We start from the raw sequence: 19078 nt of genomic DNA on the forward strand, positions 1-19078 counted from the left end.
ATGACTGCAAACAGAATGCTGTCCACAGTTAAAGCCCTCAGGTAGAAGGCATCAGCCCATGAGATTCTGAAGAGAAGTGAATGAGGGGATTTTTTTAAGAGGTGAAGGCAGGTTTAAGGTAAACACGAAGGAAGAGGGAGGCCCCCCGCCCTGAAGCCAACACCACCCTCAAGAGCAGAAAGGAACCTGGGGAGAAATACAGCTCGATGAGCTAAGGAACTCTATCACACCTTGCACCCTCCCATCTCTTGCCTCTGTCTCCTGTGTCACCCAGGGCTAGCTCCACAAACCTCTATCTCCACGGGCACTGAAGAAGAGGAAACAGGTATCTAATGAAACTTATCTTTGACTAGCTTGAAGGACCAGTCCATAATTCATTTTAAGCAGAATGATCTTCATACATAAGAACATAATATTTCTATGTTCTACATATTAAGGGTTCCTTTTCTGCAAAGTGTTATTTACCCAGTTAAGGATTGTTTTTGCAGGAATGCAGATTTGTGCTGATGTTGTTATTCATTCTCACACACTTGTGACCATCAGGCAGATTTTGGTCAATGGTTGGCCAGGACTGATGAATCAAGTTTATGAAATTTCTTAACTAGGAATCATTTTAAATAATCCAACTGGTGAGGAAGAAATAATCCAACTGGTGAGGAAGTCTGCTACCCACTAAGAATGTGTCATTTGCCAGTTAAAGAAGAACAAGAAATCTTATATTCACCAGTTTACCTTAAATAAGTCCTATATAGCATGCACAAGAATAGACAGAAGCCTTGAAAACATGGCTTCATAGAACCCAGGTATTTTGCAGAAAAAGGAACCAAGTATATTTATACCCACATATACAAAATCAGTCCAGCTGATCTGAATCTTCAAAAAAGTTGGGGATGGGAGTTACACACGGCACAAGTCAGGAATATGAACTTACTAACATGTAAAGACATCCCTTTGACACATCAGATACAGAAATCCTGGATAAGACAGAATGGATAATATCTTCAAATGTATAACTGAACTCAAAAGCAAGACACAGAACTCTACAGATACAAGCAGCAAAGAGGGAACTCAAAATCCAGAATTTTAAGACAATCAGGCACCAAGGCTGAAGAGTCTCCAAGAAGAACTCTATCCAGATGCCGTGACAGAGGCTGGAGTTGAAGAGTTCCCTGCTTTAAAGCTCAATGTTGAAAGGCTCTTCTGGTTCAGGAAATGAGGAATAGAACAATTCTAGCCACCAGCGAGGAGACATAGCAAGGAAGCTGTCCAAGGAAGCTGTCCATCCAACCTTTAGAAATCAGAACACTAAATGGTGTGGATTCAGATTACCATCACCATCAGGAATCCTGAGTCAAGAAAAGGTCTAGAAAATGATACAAAAACTGGCCCTTGCAGAGAAAAGTATAAAACCTAGTTCGTAAACCCTTGGTATGTGTCATTCATATAGAAACTGTTTTCAACAAAGATGAGCTCACCTTTACATATAAAAAGAAAAGACAGTTATAGAATACAAAAATCTAAATTATTTCTAATAGGAGTCCCAGGAGAGGCTGGGAAGTATGAAGAAGCAGCAGTATTCAAAGAGTTTATGGCAGAATATATCCAAAATTAAAATGATCTTATGGCTCAGATTTGAGGAATACACAGAGTCGCAAGCAGAGTAAATAAGTTAAATCCCAGACATATCGCCAACAAAGACTAAGAAAAAAATCTTTAAAACTACCCAAGGGAAAAAAAGATTAGCTGTTATAAAATGACAGACCGATAGCAAACATATCAGTAGTAATAAATGCCGTAAGACAGGGCTGAGGGAAAACATTAAGCATGATAAACTTAAGAGATTACAAAGACTAAAGAGTTCATGGAGCCACTCTAGAGAACTATCAAAGTAATTATTTCAACAAACTAAACCCTTAAGGCAGGAGACAAAGCAATAACAAGAAGTTGATAGAACTTTGGTAACTCTAAATATGTATTTGACTGAAAACTGCAACATCTTGTAATCAATTTGGAAAGTTGGCTGGAGAGGAACAAAGTAAGGTGGAACTAAGCATATAAGCTAAAAACATAAGATGAAGAAGTTAGGGCAGGAATGGAGGAGTCATCAAGTTGAAGGTTGTTTACAGCAGGATGTTAAAATACTGAGTACTAAAAAAGGAATAAGAACGTAAAAATTTCAAACTAGAGATAAAAATCCAGCATGGATTTAACACCTGGTTACCCTTTCCAGATTAAGCCTAAAAGCCTCAGTCAACCACTTCAGTAATGTAAATGAATGATGCACCTTCTTTTTCTAGAGACATCGAAATGGAACAGACACATCTTTCTCTCTGGAAGACTTATTTCAGTTGCTTTCATCACAGCCTGAAAATCCACTGGAGGTAATGGGAATCTTGGCTTTTATCCTTGCAGGAAAAATATCTGCAGTGACCTCTCTGTGAATAAACACAACCTTATTACCTGGGATACATAGCAGTTTAATACTTAGATAACGGTTTCTAGTGCATTATTTAAGCACAGACTTAGGATTTACTTTTTATAGAAATACTTTTGGAGAATTAACCAAATATGTATAGTTCCCCCTTCCAAATAATCACAAAGATATAATCAAATTCATAAAATCCATATTGAATCAAAATGGCACTACATAACTTGACAAACTAAGGCACACCTTAGTTTTTCTGGCAGCATTACACTTTATGCTGGTCCAATTTGCTTTAAGACACCTCTCCCCCCACAGTAAGACTGTTTCACTATTGCTGTGATTATCCATGACAGTCCACAAGGTGGACTTAGATTGCCAACAGCTAGGGTTAAGAAAGATATTTGAATTTTTGAATAACAAAAATTTCACACTATCATCATCTTTCTGATTTCCCATGTTCAAAGAACAAATCTTTCCCGGACATAGCATATTCTCACCTGGGCTCACATCATGTATTCTACTGCCTGCATTATTTAACTAAGGGAAGTTATTTGTAGCCAGAAGCATATCCTTACTTACATAGAGGAATTAACACAAGAGAGGAACAAGAAGTATTGTATTAGGTACTAGTTTTGTTATTTATATAGTACTTTTTTCCCTTTCCTTTTTCAGGGCATCTCACTTGGAGACAGTCCTCTCCAAGGAAGTATCAATGATGGCATGAATCCTCCTACACATTATAATGCAAATTTTAGCCAGGCTTTAAGTCACGATGTAAATCTCCATGAGGCCATGTTGTTGTGTCCTGAGAATACATTTAGAAGGGATCCAGTAGCAAGGACTTCACAGCCACAAGAACTATTTCTGCAGTTAAATTCTCCTCTTAGCAATCCTGAACAGACCCTTTCTGGAACTAATTTGACAGGATTTCTTCCATTTGACAATCACATGAGGAATCTAACAAACCAAGACCTTCTGTATGACCTTGATATAAACATATTTGATGACATAAATTTAATGTCTTTGGCCACAGAAGAAGGTTTTGATCCAATGGAAGTTTCTCAGCTTTTTGAAGAACCAGATTCTGATTCTGGGCTTTCTTTAAACTCAAGCCACAATAGCACCTCTGTCACCAAGTCTAACTCCTCACGCTCTATATGTGAAGGTGCTTCACATTCTAGTAATGACCTTGAATCTCTTTCCCACCGTGACTTAGAAGGGGCTGTAGGAGGCTGCTACCCAGAGCCCACTAAATTTTGTCACATGGATCACAGTAGTGACTCTCATTTTCATGGGGACCTTGCATTTCAACCCGTATTACATAACCACACTTACCACTTACAGCCAAGTACACTAGAATCCACTTATGAATCTTTTTCATGGCCTGGGAAGTCACAGAAAATAAGGCATGGGTACCTCAATGACACAGACAGAAACTTAAGCCGTGATGAACGGCATGCTAAAGCTCTGCACATCCCTTTTTCTGTGGATGAAATTGTCCAGATGCCTGTAGATTCTTTCAACAGCATGCTAAGCAGGTACTATCTGACAGATTTTCAAGTGTCGCTCATCCGTGATATCAGACGAAGAGGGAGGAATAAAGTTGCTGCTCAGAACTGCCGTAGGCGCAAACTGGATGTAATTTTGAATCTGGAAGATGATGTATGTAACTTGCAAGCAAAGAAGGAAACTCTTAAGAGAGAGCGATCCCAGTGTCACAAAGCTATAAATATAATGAAACAGAAACTGCACGATCTCTATCATGATGTTTTTAGTAGGTTAAGAGATGATGAAGGTAGGCCAGTCAATCCAAACCAGTATGCTCTTCAGTGCAGCTGTGATGGAAGTGTTTTGATTGTACCCACGGAATTGGTGACCCCAGGCCAAAAAAAGGAAAACCAAAAAGGAAAACGAAAAAGTGAGAGAAGAAATTGAAGATGGATTCCATCCATATGCATAAAGTCGTAGTGTTCAGAAACTGATTAAAAAACCATTGAATCTGCTTCAAAGTTTAGCTCAAGTGTTATCTACTGTTACTTGAATCACTCAGTTAAGGCTACATTTTGAAGCTTATATGGACCAGTTTAGGACTTCAATATGAGACTGGGGGGCTGAAGCCAATGTTTCAAGAACTCCTAATAGTATGTAGAAATAGGGTGACGTGAAAACTTGGTAACCGTCTTTTCACTAGCCATTTCAAAACGTGATAGAGTTTTCAAGAACTGTTTTAGCTTAATTGATGGAAACTTATGTAGTAGCTTTTTCTGTGGAAATAAATTTTGTATTTGATTTTATAAAGTACTTTCTCCCCTTTTATACAGAAACCCTAAGCAAACTTCTCTTTCAAAATACCCACATTTAAAAACACCAGGTGAGTATCTAGCAAATCAGGCAGCATAGTGTTAACTCAAGTCAAACCGAATATAGTCAACACTGAACTGACAAGCGAAATTCCCCCCTAGACCTAACACATAAAACATGACATGAAACAGACCAGGCTCTACACCACCACCAGGATGCCCAAACAAAACATTACTGCATTAGGCTTTAACACCTGAGGACAAAGAGCCTCCCTCCCTCCCATAACTAGAGTTGCCTGCATATACAGAAATACGACTAATTCCCTGGCAGTAAAGCCAGCCCGTAGGCATAGCTCCACATCTGGAACACTGACAGCTCACACCAAAAAAACCCCAACTTGCTTAAATATGGATTTAATCAAGCATGTACAGGCCATACAAGAACGCAGACCACCACTAAGGGATGAGAAGCACAGACTTTGCAAAGAAATGAGAATACTGAAGCAAAATGAAAGATATTTAAAGAGGCAAAAAGACAGCCATTTGATAAAAAGGACAATAGAAATGACACTTGAAATGAAACCTCAAGAATTTTCTGAAAACAACTGCCCTGTCAAGGTTTGAGAACATTAACATGAATACTGTTAGTCTAATTTCAAAATCAGGGGTGTCAGATGTTTTCTGCAGTCAGAATAATTGCCCAAAACAAATGTCACAAGTCAAAGTTATTTTGGGTTACAAAAATGTAGGGTGTGGGTTTTCATAGTAAACCTTTATACTTTGAATTGGAGCTAGGAATTTGTTTCAAGCCCCACGTAGTAGCAAAAGGCTTCTAGATGCAAGTTTCACTCTTCTGACCAGTTTTGTGCAATAACCACTTTTTCAATGGTGACAGCCTGGCTTTTTGCAAGGAAGCCCACCTCAAATGTCTTAGCTTCTTAAATAGAGCTTCAAGGCACGTTCTTTCAAGTCTACATACAATGTAAAATGCCACAACCAATTGTAAGTTTTGAAACTGCAGGTATCCCGAATGCTCAATTTCAGTGCTTGCTCGTCAAGCTCAGCATTCTCCCCAATCCCTGAAAATATCAAGAACATCAAATGGGCAAAAAAGAGGCACAGCAGAAACAGCTGGGATTCAAAACATTCACAGCAACTGAAATTTTGAGATCCATGAGATATTTGGTGCACTGTGACCAAAGGTCAACGAATGCAGCTTTCACCAGCCAGTTTCTGGACACTTTGTACAAATACCACACTGCTCTTCAGTAGTGCTGAAGCTGCTTACTCTCCATCATTGATGTCAGCAGTGAAAATTTCACACCACTATTTTAGCCTAAGCACTTACAGATTACGATACACCAAGATTGACTATTTCTGTTAGTTCAATAGTCTTTTTAAAAAAAAATGCCAGGTTTTATATCGGTTGAAAGGAATAGGTGGTGTGTTGAGAAAATTTGATTCTCAAGCTTTTATAAACAGATCAAAATGTCAAGTTCTAATGAAAGCCATATGCATTTTAATTTTACTGTGACTGTTGAACAGCTGTTAGCTATCTGGCCCATTCCTTCAATAGTGAAATCAGACTTAAGCTAATCTGAACAAGACATGGATAAACAGTCAAGACTTACTTGAATTGAGAAACAGTTCCAGCAATCAAGGTTAGGGGGATGATAAACTTAAGTTCCCAACTGTCTCCAGGTATTTGGGGTTTTAAATACAGACTGTAGCCGCAAAAGGACCCACAGAACTAGGTAAGATCAGCAGTGTTTACACCTATAAATCTGGTAGTCTGTATAATTGGCCTTCAGCCTCTTTGAAGCATGTTTTTTGCTAGGCATCATTTTCCCTCCCGATTTCAGGGACGGGCCCAAACTTACATTTCATTTTTAACTACTCCCAACATAAAAGTAGTCTCACTTTCCTTACCTATAGAAAATAGTTACTCCTGAAATAACCCCTTTGTCATAGAATTACATCAGTTGAAAATTAAAAGTAAAATCTGGTTCCGACAGGCGCTCAGCATCTCATTTGTCCTTTTCCTATTAAAACCTTATTTCCTTTTGATAGCTAACAACAGGCCATGATGAAATCCTCACAGGGAAATTAGAACTATTGCGTGTAATCTTCAAGCAACGTGTGCTCAGTAAGATTTGTCTATCTGGGTTCCATTTCTAGGCTGGCTCCAGTTCAGCACTGACCTTTAGAATACAGGAGCAGTTAAGAAGTCAGCCCAGCTGCCAGAACAACAAAGTGAACAACAAAGTCATCCTATGGAGTACATATTAGTGCTTAATAATTTAAATATTTTTCACTTAAATACTTTAGTTGCAGTAATAGCAGAGCAACATTGAAATCACTGGGTAGGGGGACTTCCCTGGTGGCGCAGTGGTTCAGAGTCCACCTGCTGATGCAGGGGACACGGGTCCGTTCCCTGGTCCAGGAAGGTCCCACATGCCACAGAGCGGCTGAACCATGGCCGCTGAGCCTGCGCGTCCAGAGCCTGTGCTCCGCAACGGGAGAGGCCACAACAGTGAGAGGCCCGCGTACCGCAAAAAAAAAAAAAAAAAAAAAAAAAAAAAAAATTTGGGTATACCACCTGAGAATATTTGTTCCAAACTTTAGACTGATTTAAAATATAACTAAGCCACAACGTACACACGCACTTTGGGTATACTGAGATTAGTGATGTTTTCTACCTTCTGCAAAGGCACCACATATCCACACACACGGTTTGAACTAGTAATTGTCATTACTAAGGAACCAAGACATGATTCTTTTAAAGCCTCCCTTAATTGCCTCAGTACTTTTAAATATTAAGAATCACTTCAGACCAACTTTAACATACTCACCCACTTAATCGCAATATTGAAAACCACACAGAAGAACTAGTTTCAAAAACTTTTACCAAAGAGGAAAACACTCCAGGTATGGGAACCATCCCCCAAGATGGCTCCCAATAACTCTTGCTTTTTGGTCGTCATGTTGAGTAAAACCCTCCCCTCCCACACTGTGATCACAAAATAACTTACAAAAAACACTGGTTGTATTTTGAGGATTCTTTTGTTGCTTCACTATGGGTAAAGGAAATAGCCAGTACCAACCTTCAGTCCTGTCAGTAGGCCATTTTGGATTCAAATACTCCAGCCCCAGTCATGTTTTCCCTGACTTACATACAACCCTAAGCTTCAGCTAGAAATCGCACAGCTAAGCTGCTTCCAAATTGCTGACCTACAAAAACAGTGAAGTGAAAATGTAACAGTTCTTTAAAATATTCCCTTTTAGAACAAAAACGTCGTTAAAAAGAAAATTAGCAGCTCAACACACACAACATACACACACACAAAATACTCAACATTACCTATTGCATGTTTCAATAAGCTAGGTCATTTTGCCCCATTAATACGTAATACAGATGTCTTCCCCTATTTGTGCTGGTGTTAAACGCTGGGTATTTTAGGGTTGTATTATACCAACTTGATTTATCTTCAAAAGTTAACTTCTTTGTAGAGCTAGACATTTTTAAGACATTAAGAATTATTTTTTCCTAGTAAATCCACAGCCAAATGTAAACAAATTTATAGCTGACAATGGACGCAAAGCTCATCTTCCGTTAGCCTTCATTAGTTTGACTTACCTGTGAGATACCTCATATCAAAACCAAAAGAAATAGTTAGAACAAGTCAACCTTTACTCTTTGTCCCCTATTTTTCTGGTTTTTCATTTCAGGTGAACATCCAAGTAAGAAACTCACTGCTTGCTATTAAATTTTATCCACCATGTTTAACCCTTTAAGACAACCACCTGATACTAAGTGTATAACGAAACAGAGCTAATTCACATTTGAGAGAAATGACATTTTGTCTCAGTGCCTTTTGCATAGCCACTTAAACTTGGTTGGACCACTTTAGCTGGTTAGAATCTGTAATGACTTTAAAAACACCACCAGCAATGTTAAACATACAAGGCAAAGCCAGAAATCTGTAGCATTATTCAAACGCTGAATATACAGTGTATAAAGAATGGCATTTTATTAGGGACAGCCAATAATGTCCACAGTGCTTTTCTCGTTTGTCTATCCATATTGAAAGGAAAATGGCAATATGCATTGCTTTGTGAAACTGCTTTAGAAATCTAGTGGATGGCAATCCTTTAGACAACTTAATGTTCATAGAACAAGATTCACATTTTATGTGTAAACATTACACCAAGTATTTGAATACAAAAGTATTTATTTTAATAAACTTTATATTTAAAATAGAATTTTAATCTGTCTACTCACAAAACCTAATTCAAAACACGATACATTTCTCTCTCTAGCTGATCTGATGTTACTCTGTTACAAACAATACTCAATTTGTAATTGTTTTATATTAAGAACCTGTACTAAATGAAGTCTGTTATTTTATCAGAAAACATTTCCCTTTAATCTTAAAGAGTGCTTTTTAAAATGAAGGCACCAACAAGAACTACTTTCAGATGGTACAGAATTTCTTATTTCTTGAAGATTCTGTGGTTGACCACTTCTTCATTAGTTACCTGCAGCAAGACACCTTCCTGCCAAAGGAAAAAAAAAGTATCTGAAGAAGTTTATCATGTTTGTCCAAAGAACCTAAATAATTTCAGTGGTGGTCTTAGGATCAAAGAAGACTCACAGGTGCATACAGTAGAATATGCCCTGATTATCACATTCCTGAAAAGGCAATAAAGCCAGGCAATCAATCTCTGATGACATCTAAGAAATGAAACTTCAGCAGCCAACCTATGTCTCTCCTATAGGTTAGGGATTGGGAAAGAATTACCACATTTAAACCTAAGGATTTAGAATTGGATACTTACAAGATTTATAATGTAGACACTTTTATTCATAAATATAAATTATCTGAAAGTAGATTTAACCATCTTGCCCTACCTTCTCCTTAGCCTGATCCTGATAAGCATGTAAAGCTAGAACCGTATCAAAATAACAGAACAACACGTCTTTATTTTTAATAAAAAAAAAACCCCTAGTTCACTCAAAACACTTGATCCAAGAAATGTGAATACACAAGGGTGTAACGATGGGAAATTTCATGATTCATTCAACTTGCAGCCTAACTTTTACCTACCATTTCACTACCAACACCACTGAAGGAACCAAGAAAAGCTTTATTAATGATCACTTGGCTTGCCTCAGCTGTTGAAATGAAGCACTTTACAGTCTTTGTGGCAGCAGAATATACTTGTCCATGGTTCATATCAATGCTAAAATTCCAGCAGGGAAAAAAATGATATGTTAAGCACCTGAATCTTCATAGAGGGGGAGGGGGATGGGAAAGAAGGAAAAAAAGGGGGAAAAAAACAACCAAAATAATTTAAGTAAATGACAGATTGGAAAACAGGGTTTATAAAATTATTCTCTTGAGTTTATAAATTGTTAAACTCAATTTATAGCTATGTTAAACTACATGAGAACCACTATACTGAAAGACCATTAAAGAGTATTAGTTTATCTTTTGGGGAGGAAAATTAAGAAAGGAAAAGTAAATGAGATCTTACCTAAAGAAGTTTAACTGAAGCTTAGAACTATTTTGCTCTACACCCTCAGCTTTCGTTGGCATCCTTATAAACTACTGTAGTTAAAGCTTTGTAGAAACAGCACAGTTTCTTAAGACTGGCTGAACTTAGTAGCCGTCAAGAGTTCTCTTGTACTAGACCTGTATCCCTGAAGAGTACCTCGCTGGGGTTATTTCCTTTCCTTGCATTGAAGAAGCAGCATCTAAAAGATCTAAAAAGGTGTTTCTCCTTGCAGAGATATCCCTTAAGTTATCTAGATAATTTAATCCTGATGAATTGCAGACAACACACTTATATCTGACCAGCATTTATCTTACACAAATATAACAACAGCTTTGCAACGGACCTTAATTATACTACCCACTCCTTAACTTATTTAAAATAAAAAGTCTATAATTACACAATTTCCTTTAGAATTATTTTATTAAATCATAAATGTACAACAGCTTCTTAACTCTACACACGCACTTAAATTTTTTTTAAAGGAAAAACGTTAAGTCTTATTACACCATGATCCTGGCTAATAGCTTTTCAAAACTTTGAGAAAAATCTTAAAAAAGGTTTCACATGTCACCTGAAACTTACAAATTTAACATTATCAAAGAAGGAATGCTTCTACACTCTTACAAAGACCACTAGAAAGAAACAACAATTAAAAAGCTAAGAAACTGTCTCAAAGGCATTTTTTTTTTTTTTTACAATCCTTCCTCCACAGTAAGGTAATGTTATTAAATAATCCAATCCATTCACAAAATGGCTCTCTGCATCTGCTCTGGTGTCTTCTGCCATATCACTGCATATTTATGCATGACTGAGATAAGAGTTTCCTTAACATTGTTATTTCGATAACCTGAAGCTGTTCTGTTACCTCTGGGCTCTCATCCTCTCCTATTTATACAGTGAAGCCTGTTTCAACAGAAGTAAAGAGTAAAAAAAAAATAGGTTATGAAATTATCCATCTAACCAGATTTTAAGGAAAGATAACATGATCCTAAAAAGCTTTAACTCCTGGCAGCTAGGTCTCCCAAGACATTAATAACGTGAAACTTAAAAGCTACTTACCCATGGTAAATAGGAAGAAGCTCAATATCGGCTTCTCCCTCCATAACCCCCACTTCCTCCACTGCCTCCTGGACCATAGTTTCCTAGAATTATTGGAACAAGAGAAAGCAAACTTATTTTGATTTCCCAAGTTCTACAGCTGATTTTATTTTACAGCCATACACTCCTTAAAACATGCAGATCAGAGACCATTACTTGTTTCTCCTTAGCCTCGTTAACTCAGAAGATTAAATTATCCAGATTCACAGATTTTTCATTTTTTTCCTTTAAACTTGAAAACATTTTACTACTGCTACTCCTTTAGAGAGCTCTCTTCCATGATCATTTAAAAGATGTTTTAAGGAAGTATACCCAGCATAAGAAACACAAAGAATCTATACTTCTGTCCCACTAACGACTCTCAACAATGATCTGAACGAAAAGTTGAGATTTACTAAATTAGCTTTCTGAGAGTCATACAAAATTTATACCACTTGCAATATGCTCAGCAATTTTATCTGGCTTTTTCTTAATCAGCCAAAGCCACTGAAAACATCTAATCCACTTCACTAACCCCAAAATATTTTATATCACTGAACATCCCACCCCCACCACAACAATCCCCCCCAGTGATGTTACATTTTTATTTTCCCAAAATTTTACTCTTAATAACACTGTGTATTTGATGGGAAGTGTTACCAAAGCATAAATAAACTTGAAAGTTATCTTTCTTCGAAGTCATGCAACACTTAATATTTTCATCACAAATTTGAAAAATCGAATAAATTACCTCCACCATATGGTCCTCCCATGTTTCTGCTACCACCAAAGTTTCCACTCTTCATTGGACCGTAGTTAGAAGGTTGCTGGTTATAATTTCCAAAATCATTATAATTTCCACTTCCATAATTTCCTGTAAAAAATTTGGAAATGTCTGTACAATAAACCCCATAACACAACCAAATATTAAACCAGTGATACATGCTAAGTACTTAAAATTCCCCACAAATCAGAATAAATGCAAAACACCTATCTACAATTCTACATTTTTTTAAAAAAAGACAACCATCAACAACAATGAAATGAAAAATCTCACGTGTTGAAAATCATTAATTCCAATCCAAATTCCCACATAAAGATGCAGGTGAATTTATTACCTCCTCCATAGTTGTCATAACCACCTCCGTAGCCCCCACCCTGGTTGCCATATCCAGGTCCTCCACCACCATATCCTCCTCTTCCTCCTCCATAACCAGGGCTACCTCCAAAATTGCCACCTATTATAAAATAAGCCTTTAAGTAATTACTTAATATTTTCAATGCCATTTGAACACCCACTTCCAGCTTTCCAAAACACGTATTTTTTAAGTAAGATATTCGTTCTACAAAATCTCTGAAATCCTCAAGGGCACATTCTGATATCCAACCTTGGTAAACGGTTGGGGGTGGGGAATGCCTACCCACTAACAACTGGATAAAACCTTTAGAAACAAATACCTGTAATGCCACAAGTCTCCCCTAAAACTAAACACACATCATGGATTCTCTGCAAGGTATCCTGAAATCCTTTTTATGTTTTGTGTAAGGTTGTAGGTGGGGTGGGGCAGACAAGATGTGTAGACTAATAGAACAAAGTAGAAGTACCACATCTTCCTGCTGGTCCAAAAGATTAAGTTCCCAACTCATGTTTCCTTGTGAATTACCATGTCTCTTAAATAAAATGCCCACCACCCTTCTCCTGAGTAGAAATAGGGGGAGGACCAGAAATTAGCAAACTTGCATGTAATTAAACTTAAATTGGTATTCTCAGATTGCTTGCACAGTAAGTACAAAAACTCATCTTTCTCAAACCAAATCAATATTTGGATTTCAAAGCAATATTGGAAATAGTGAGACTTATGTGACTCCTAAGTCATGCCTAAAGAGGGCAAAACCAGAAATAAGGCCTATTATTTAGATCAGTTTTAAATGTCTTGTTCCTTTCTATTAAGACATTTGTCAGCAAGTATCACTCTTTTCTGTACCTCAACAAAACATATCACTTGATATTTAACAGTGGCTCACCACCTTAGCTAGACACAGGAGCACACTTGTGTATGTTTTGGAAAAGTTCCTTCGGGGACTTTTGGAACATTATCCTCCTGGACTCATCTTGGTAAGAGCTAAGATAACACAGGGCTCTTATATACATTCCCCTTACATGTTGATCTTGCTCATAACCACTTTTCTATACTTTTTCAGGAAAACAGTATACAAAGTACCACATCTATCTTTAATCCTCTTGCTTGAAAAACAACAGGACAGCTTTAAATGGCATTTTTAAATTCTCATTTAAAATCTACCCAACTGATTTTGCAAGAGTACACAAACACCTACAACCATATTTTTCCTTTTATAATTTCCAACAGGTAAGATGCACATCAGAATAAAAATCCAAATAACTGAACCATTATCACCTAATCCCTTTACAAAAGGTAAAACATTAAGAAAAATTTCATGTATACACTCAAAAATGGACAACACACAGTGGGATTAAATCTTAACACGCGTAGAAGAAACTGACCTCCAGGTCCTCCTCCATACCCATTATAGCCATCCCCAAATCCACGACCACTTCCATATCCATCTGTTAAGGGCAGGAAAAAAAAAATGATTATTTTCCTGTGGTTCATGCCACTCAATTCCTTACCCTCCCTTCCTCCACATTATCTATTAGTATCTATGAATAAGAGTTATTAGGAACTCATTCCCCTTATGCTGTACACTGGTGTTACTGTGTACTTTATGCTGTATTTTAGTGTTAAAAATACACTAAAGTATGTGATTCAATTTTATCATCAGGATAACTGCCTGATTTGGGGCTTGGACTTGGCAAACCTCCACTTAAGATATTAATTTATAAAAAGGAATGACAATGGACAAAGGCAGTTTTTCTGCTGGCACCACACTACATTAATTCAGATTAACCTACATATAAAGCCCAAAGCAAAAAAACAAAGACACAGACCTCTTCAAACTTACACATATAAGCCTCTACAGTATTTCCACCAACTATTCAGGAATACCTCATAAATTTAAGATGGCTGCACTATCTTAACTTTTCCAGAAACTGAAAACCATAAAGGATCTAGGCAATTATTTGTCCTTGACTATAACTACAGGACTTTTAAAATGTTACCTCTTGCCTAGCCAAATCAGAATATCCCATCAGGACAGAACCTACATTAGATCTTAAGAATAACTTTTAAAAAATTAGGCTGGATTTCCTAGATTCTAATTAAAACTCACTCATAGTTTTCAAGCACATTCACCCTTCTAAACTTAGAAGGCAGACTTACCAGATCCTCCTCTGAAGTTACTTCCTGGTCCTGGTCCAAAATTTCCACCACCACCACGAGAATCTCCAAAACCAAAGTTGCCTACAATAAATACCCTGGTTAGTAACAAACACTTATACAAATAAATCTTAAGAAAAAAATGGAATTGAAGTTACCTCCTCTTCCACTTCTAGAACTTTGGACTTCCTGCATTTCTTGTCTAGATAAAGCCTTCCTTACTTCTGCATTATGACCATTGATAGTATGGTATTTCTGTACTGTAATGAAAAGTTCAGAATCCATTAAGTCAGCATCCTATAATATTAACTAAGTTACAAGTTAAACTTTACTTTTTAACTAAGTTTTAGGTGTTAACATACTCAAAACTTAAAATGTGAAAGAGCCACACCCCTAGCACTTATGGACACTTACACACAATCTTATCCACAGGATCATGGTCATCAAAAGTAACAAACCCAAAGCCTCTTTTCTTTCCAGACTGCCTATCGGTAATTATCTCAATGGTATCAATTTTTCCATATTCCTCAAAGTAATCTCTAAGATGATGTTCCTCAGTATCTTCTTTAATTCCACCTACAAACAGCTTCTTCACAGTTACATGAGCCCCTGGCTTTCCAGATTCCTGAAACAGAAAAAATCATCCTGACTGAAGAAACCACAAACATGAACGAAGGCACACTACCTGAGTAACATACATGGCTCCTATCCTATGACCAAATACTAAGGCACCTTATGAATAAGAACCTAGTCTTTGAAACAACTTAGCCTAAGAAATTGTAAGTACAGAAACCCAACGAAGCTCTGTTAAAGAAACAAAACCACTTTGAGCTAAATACAGATAACTTTGTTCTTTCAAAAGTCACTTTCTAATCTTGAGCAAGAGGGAAATGGAATTTTCCTCAAAACTGTTTGAACAAACAAGTTATGTATTTGCTCACCTCTCTTGCAACAGCACGTTTTGGCTCAACCACTCTCCCATCAATTGAATGAGGTCTTGCAGCCATGGCAGCATCAACCTCAGCCATGGATGAAAAAGTTACAAAACCAAATCCTCTTGATCTTTTGCTTGCAGGATCCCTCATTACCTTTAAATCCAAAGGAGTGATGTTACTATTTAATCTCATCACTTACAGCATTTTAAAACAATGAACATGAATTTTAAAGTGATTTTCTCCATGATTCACTCATTTTAAACAGAGAAACCCAACACTTGAAGGACTACTATCCCTAAGCACTTCCACACTTAACGTACCACACAATCTGTAAGTTTTCCCCATTGCTCGTAGTAGTTCCTCAAACTTTCTTCTGTAGTTTCAAAGCTCAAGCCACCAATAAAGAGTTTACGGAATTGTTCCTTTTCTCTCTGGAAAGGAAAACATCATTTCAATTTTTATTTACATTTTCTCTTTGTATGCAGGAAATTAAATTCTTAAATATGAGGTGACCTGCTGGCAGAGTACCTTTTTCCTCTCCAAAGGAACAGTTTCTAAAGTTTTCTGGGGGGGGAAAAAAAAAACTTACATCAAATTTAAACCATATGTTAAACTGCATTAGTTGTGTTACACCAAAAAAATTGCCTCAGCTGAACTACACACGTTTCAAAATCATTAACGCTTGATCTAAATTTACTTCACATTAAATTATTTTAAACAAATCTAGCATAACTTAGTTAAAAAAAATTTCTGAAGAAAAAGGAGCAAATCTACTCCTTGGTGACTGAAAAGCTAAGATTCTTATCAAAATCTGAATCCAATCCTATAACCCAGAACAGAGAACTTTAAAATATTCCGTTTAAATATAAAATTTTAAAATATAAAAATTGTTGCCTTTTTATAACCAAGAGTTGCCATTTATTTCAGGATTCAGTTATTTGAAAAGTGAGTTTCCCTTCATTGCTCCCTCTGGTGGTGATTCTAATGTAACGCAATTTTCAAAAACCTAGTATTCTCTCCCCATATACCAACTCTCCATTACAGAAAACATTAAGTGTTCAATATATGTACCAAAATATCCTTAAAATTTACCTCTCTTCTGATCAAGGCAGAATAACTTTCATAATTAACGGTATAAAACTTTAAAAAGTTTTAACATAGCTAGTTTTTGACATGTAGACAACACAGAAACAATCTGAACCGTTACTGAGCATAAAAGCAGAAACATAGTAAGACACTGTGATCATCTCACTTTTCAAAACCATAAAAATATTTAAATGACCACTGTGACTATCCCGTAGCTACAAAGTACTACAATTTACACTTCACCATGTTGAACTTAGTGGTCTTCTGGCAAATTACACAGCATAAACAACTTTCACATGTGAAAAGAAAAAGAGCCTGGGCTGAAACCTCAATCCTTACAAACAAATAAGTTGCATTAACAGCTCTGTATTTTGGGCTATGAGTTAAGGCAGGCTGGGTCATTGTTTTCAGTTGACTAGGTTAAAAAACTAAGAATATTCAGAAACGAAAGTTAGTCACAATGTCCGTGACCAACTTATCAAACAGCATTACAACTCTCAACCCATAGTTCTATGAAGTTCCTCTCTCCATGCATGACATTCTCCCAACAACTCAGAAAATACAGCGATAAGCAATTCAGTTTTTCCCCTATATAGTTAACTTTTCAGGATTCTGAAAATTTTGAAAACAAATTATCAAACTAGCTCCTGAGACAATTAAAAAACAATTATAGAGGTTACTTAGCATACTGATATTTGGACTCTTAAGCAAATTTTATTTACTCCAAATGTTGTCAGTTAATAGGCCTTTTAAAACCGAAATAAATTAAATAGATTAAAAAATGCATCTACAACTTTTACAAATCACTAACAAAGGCAAAAACTCATTACTTACCTCATTTTCCAAACTTACCCGCTGTCCACTATCGATTACAAACAAAGTTATTTTATAAGCGTGCTTAGGGTCAAGGAAAATACCCAGGTAGACCCCCTTCGCTTGAGACCTTATGCTTATCAATGTAATCATCAACCATGATTGCAAACATAAACGAGAAAAGCAAGTGACAAAGTTCAAACACACAGCGGACCAGCCTAAAAGTTTTGTATATAGCAATACACGCATTGAAGGACTGAGCCATGTTTTAACCAGTGTACAACTATAAAGTCATTATTATTTCATTTTCATCATGATTTCTAGCTTATCACTAATAAATACCTGTGGTCTTGCCCAGTAAAGATTAAATTTCCCAGTAAAAATAATATTTAAAATACAAATACTTCGTTTCAAAGAGAATCCTTCAGGAAAATAAAGGATTCTGAACCGGAATGCCGCCCCCCCACAGACCTCCTTCCCCCACGGCCTCCCACATAGTCGGTAGTAAGCCGATGGCTCTAAATCTTCTTCTAAACTTTCCTACGATTCAACTTCATTTTTAAAATTACCGCAGACCCATATAAAACCGTTACTCCAATAAACAAAGGCTGGAAAACAAAATGTGGTCTTCATACTACCGCTCGCCTTAAACCGGGCCCGACACCCTATACGGTTTTACCTCCTCCTAAGCCGTGCGAACCCGCCCTGGAGAACGCCGCCCCCTCCCCCCCGCCCTTCGGTGCGGCTCCTGAACGCAATGGCGCCATTTCATCGAGGGGAAAGGAGCGAGCCTCTAATGAGGTGCGCAAGACTTTAAAGACCCGAGCTCACAACACACTCGGAGTCCACCTCGAAACGGCATGAAAACAGTCCGAAAAAAAAAAAGTTAACCACTTCTATTCTTTGTTAAAAGAGTAGAACTAGTTGAACTTAGAGAGTTAAAAGGCAAACACTGCGAGGAAGGAGAGAAATGAAAATGGCGGCCGCCAAATCCGGTTCCCGGGAGGGGGGAGGGGAAGCTCCGCAGTCCCGCTCGCGAGGACCCGAAGCCCGCCGAAACGCTCAAGCGCGGAGACGCCGGGGCCCCCAAACCAGCGTGCTGTAAAAAGGGAGTAGGAATTCCTGCCTCCGCGCCCCATTTCCACTAAAGTGGGGCTGCGTCCGCCATGTGGAAGCTCCCCATCCCCCACCCCCAGCAAAGGGAAATGGCGCCGGGAGACTGAGGGTGGGGAAAGCGCTGTACCATCAGGCCTACACTAAACGACCCCTCTTCAAAAATATCCTGAGACCAGCCGCTTCTGAAGTGGCCCAATTTCGCTGTCGCTCTCCCACGGAGGCGGATGGCCGACTTCCAATGAGGAGCCAACGGCCTCGCCATGCCCTTTCCAACAACTCATTGATTTCAAACCCGTTACCTCCATCGCGGACTCAGTCGCTTCAGCCCGATTTCCCGCAGCCGAGCGAGATGAGAGAGATCTCCGCGGACGAACACGAACCGGACTCGTCCTGGCGCTGTAGTGAGAACTGCCGCTGGTCGAGAAACAACACCGCTAGGAGCACCTCCACTCTGGACCCGGCGCTGCTGCT

The 19078-nt window shown here is 37.8% G+C and overlaps 2 protein-coding genes across 8 annotated transcripts in view; one reads left to right on the forward strand and one right to left on the reverse strand.

Annotated features, from left to right (window-relative positions):
- NFE2L3 (NFE2 like bZIP transcription factor 3) overlaps positions 1-8620 on the forward strand; it is a 34083-nt gene extending 25463 nt beyond the window's left edge. Inside the window, exons 3-4 of the mRNA XM_081243727.1 lie at positions 2298-2381; positions 3098-8620. Of these exons, the coding sequence (XP_081099853.1) occupies positions 2298-2381; positions 3098-4360 (1347 nt within the window). The 3' untranslated portion in view covers positions 4361-8620. The remainder of the gene's footprint in view (positions 1-2297; positions 2382-3097) is intronic.
- Positions 8621-8939: 319 nt separating this feature from the next.
- HNRNPA2B1 (heterogeneous nuclear ribonucleoprotein A2/B1) lies at positions 8940-19077 on the reverse strand. 7 transcript variants are annotated; one of them, XR_014016618.1, is made up of 14 exons: positions 18907-19076; positions 16121-16156; positions 15913-16023; positions 15599-15745; positions 15072-15282; positions 14816-14917; positions 14661-14741; positions 13886-13948; positions 12480-12599; positions 12113-12235; positions 11344-11426; positions 10264-11187; positions 9897-9969; positions 8940-9282 (listed from the first exon to the last, which is right to left on the reverse strand). XR_014016618.1 is itself a non-coding variant. In XM_081243728.1 (12 exons), exons 1-11 carry the CDS (start codon positions 18910-18912, stop codon positions 11365-11367), a joined length of 1062 nt encoding a protein of 353 aa, XP_081099854.1. In that variant the 5' UTR covers positions 18913-19077; the 3' UTR covers positions 8940-9282; positions 11344-11364. The 7 variants fall into 7 exon arrangements, 1 of the variants encoding a protein (XP_081099854.1); XR_014016619.1 differs by having other exon boundaries at positions 9834-9969; XR_014016615.1 differs by lacking the exon at positions 10264-11187 and having other exon boundaries at positions 18907-19077.
- Between the last annotated feature and the right edge of the window lies 1 nt (position 19078).

The sequence above is a fragment of the Mesoplodon bidens genome, assembly GCF_964165515.1.
Source record: "Mesoplodon bidens genome assembly, chromosome: 9".
NCBI lineage: Eukaryota > Metazoa > Chordata > Mammalia > Artiodactyla > Ziphiidae > Mesoplodon > Mesoplodon bidens.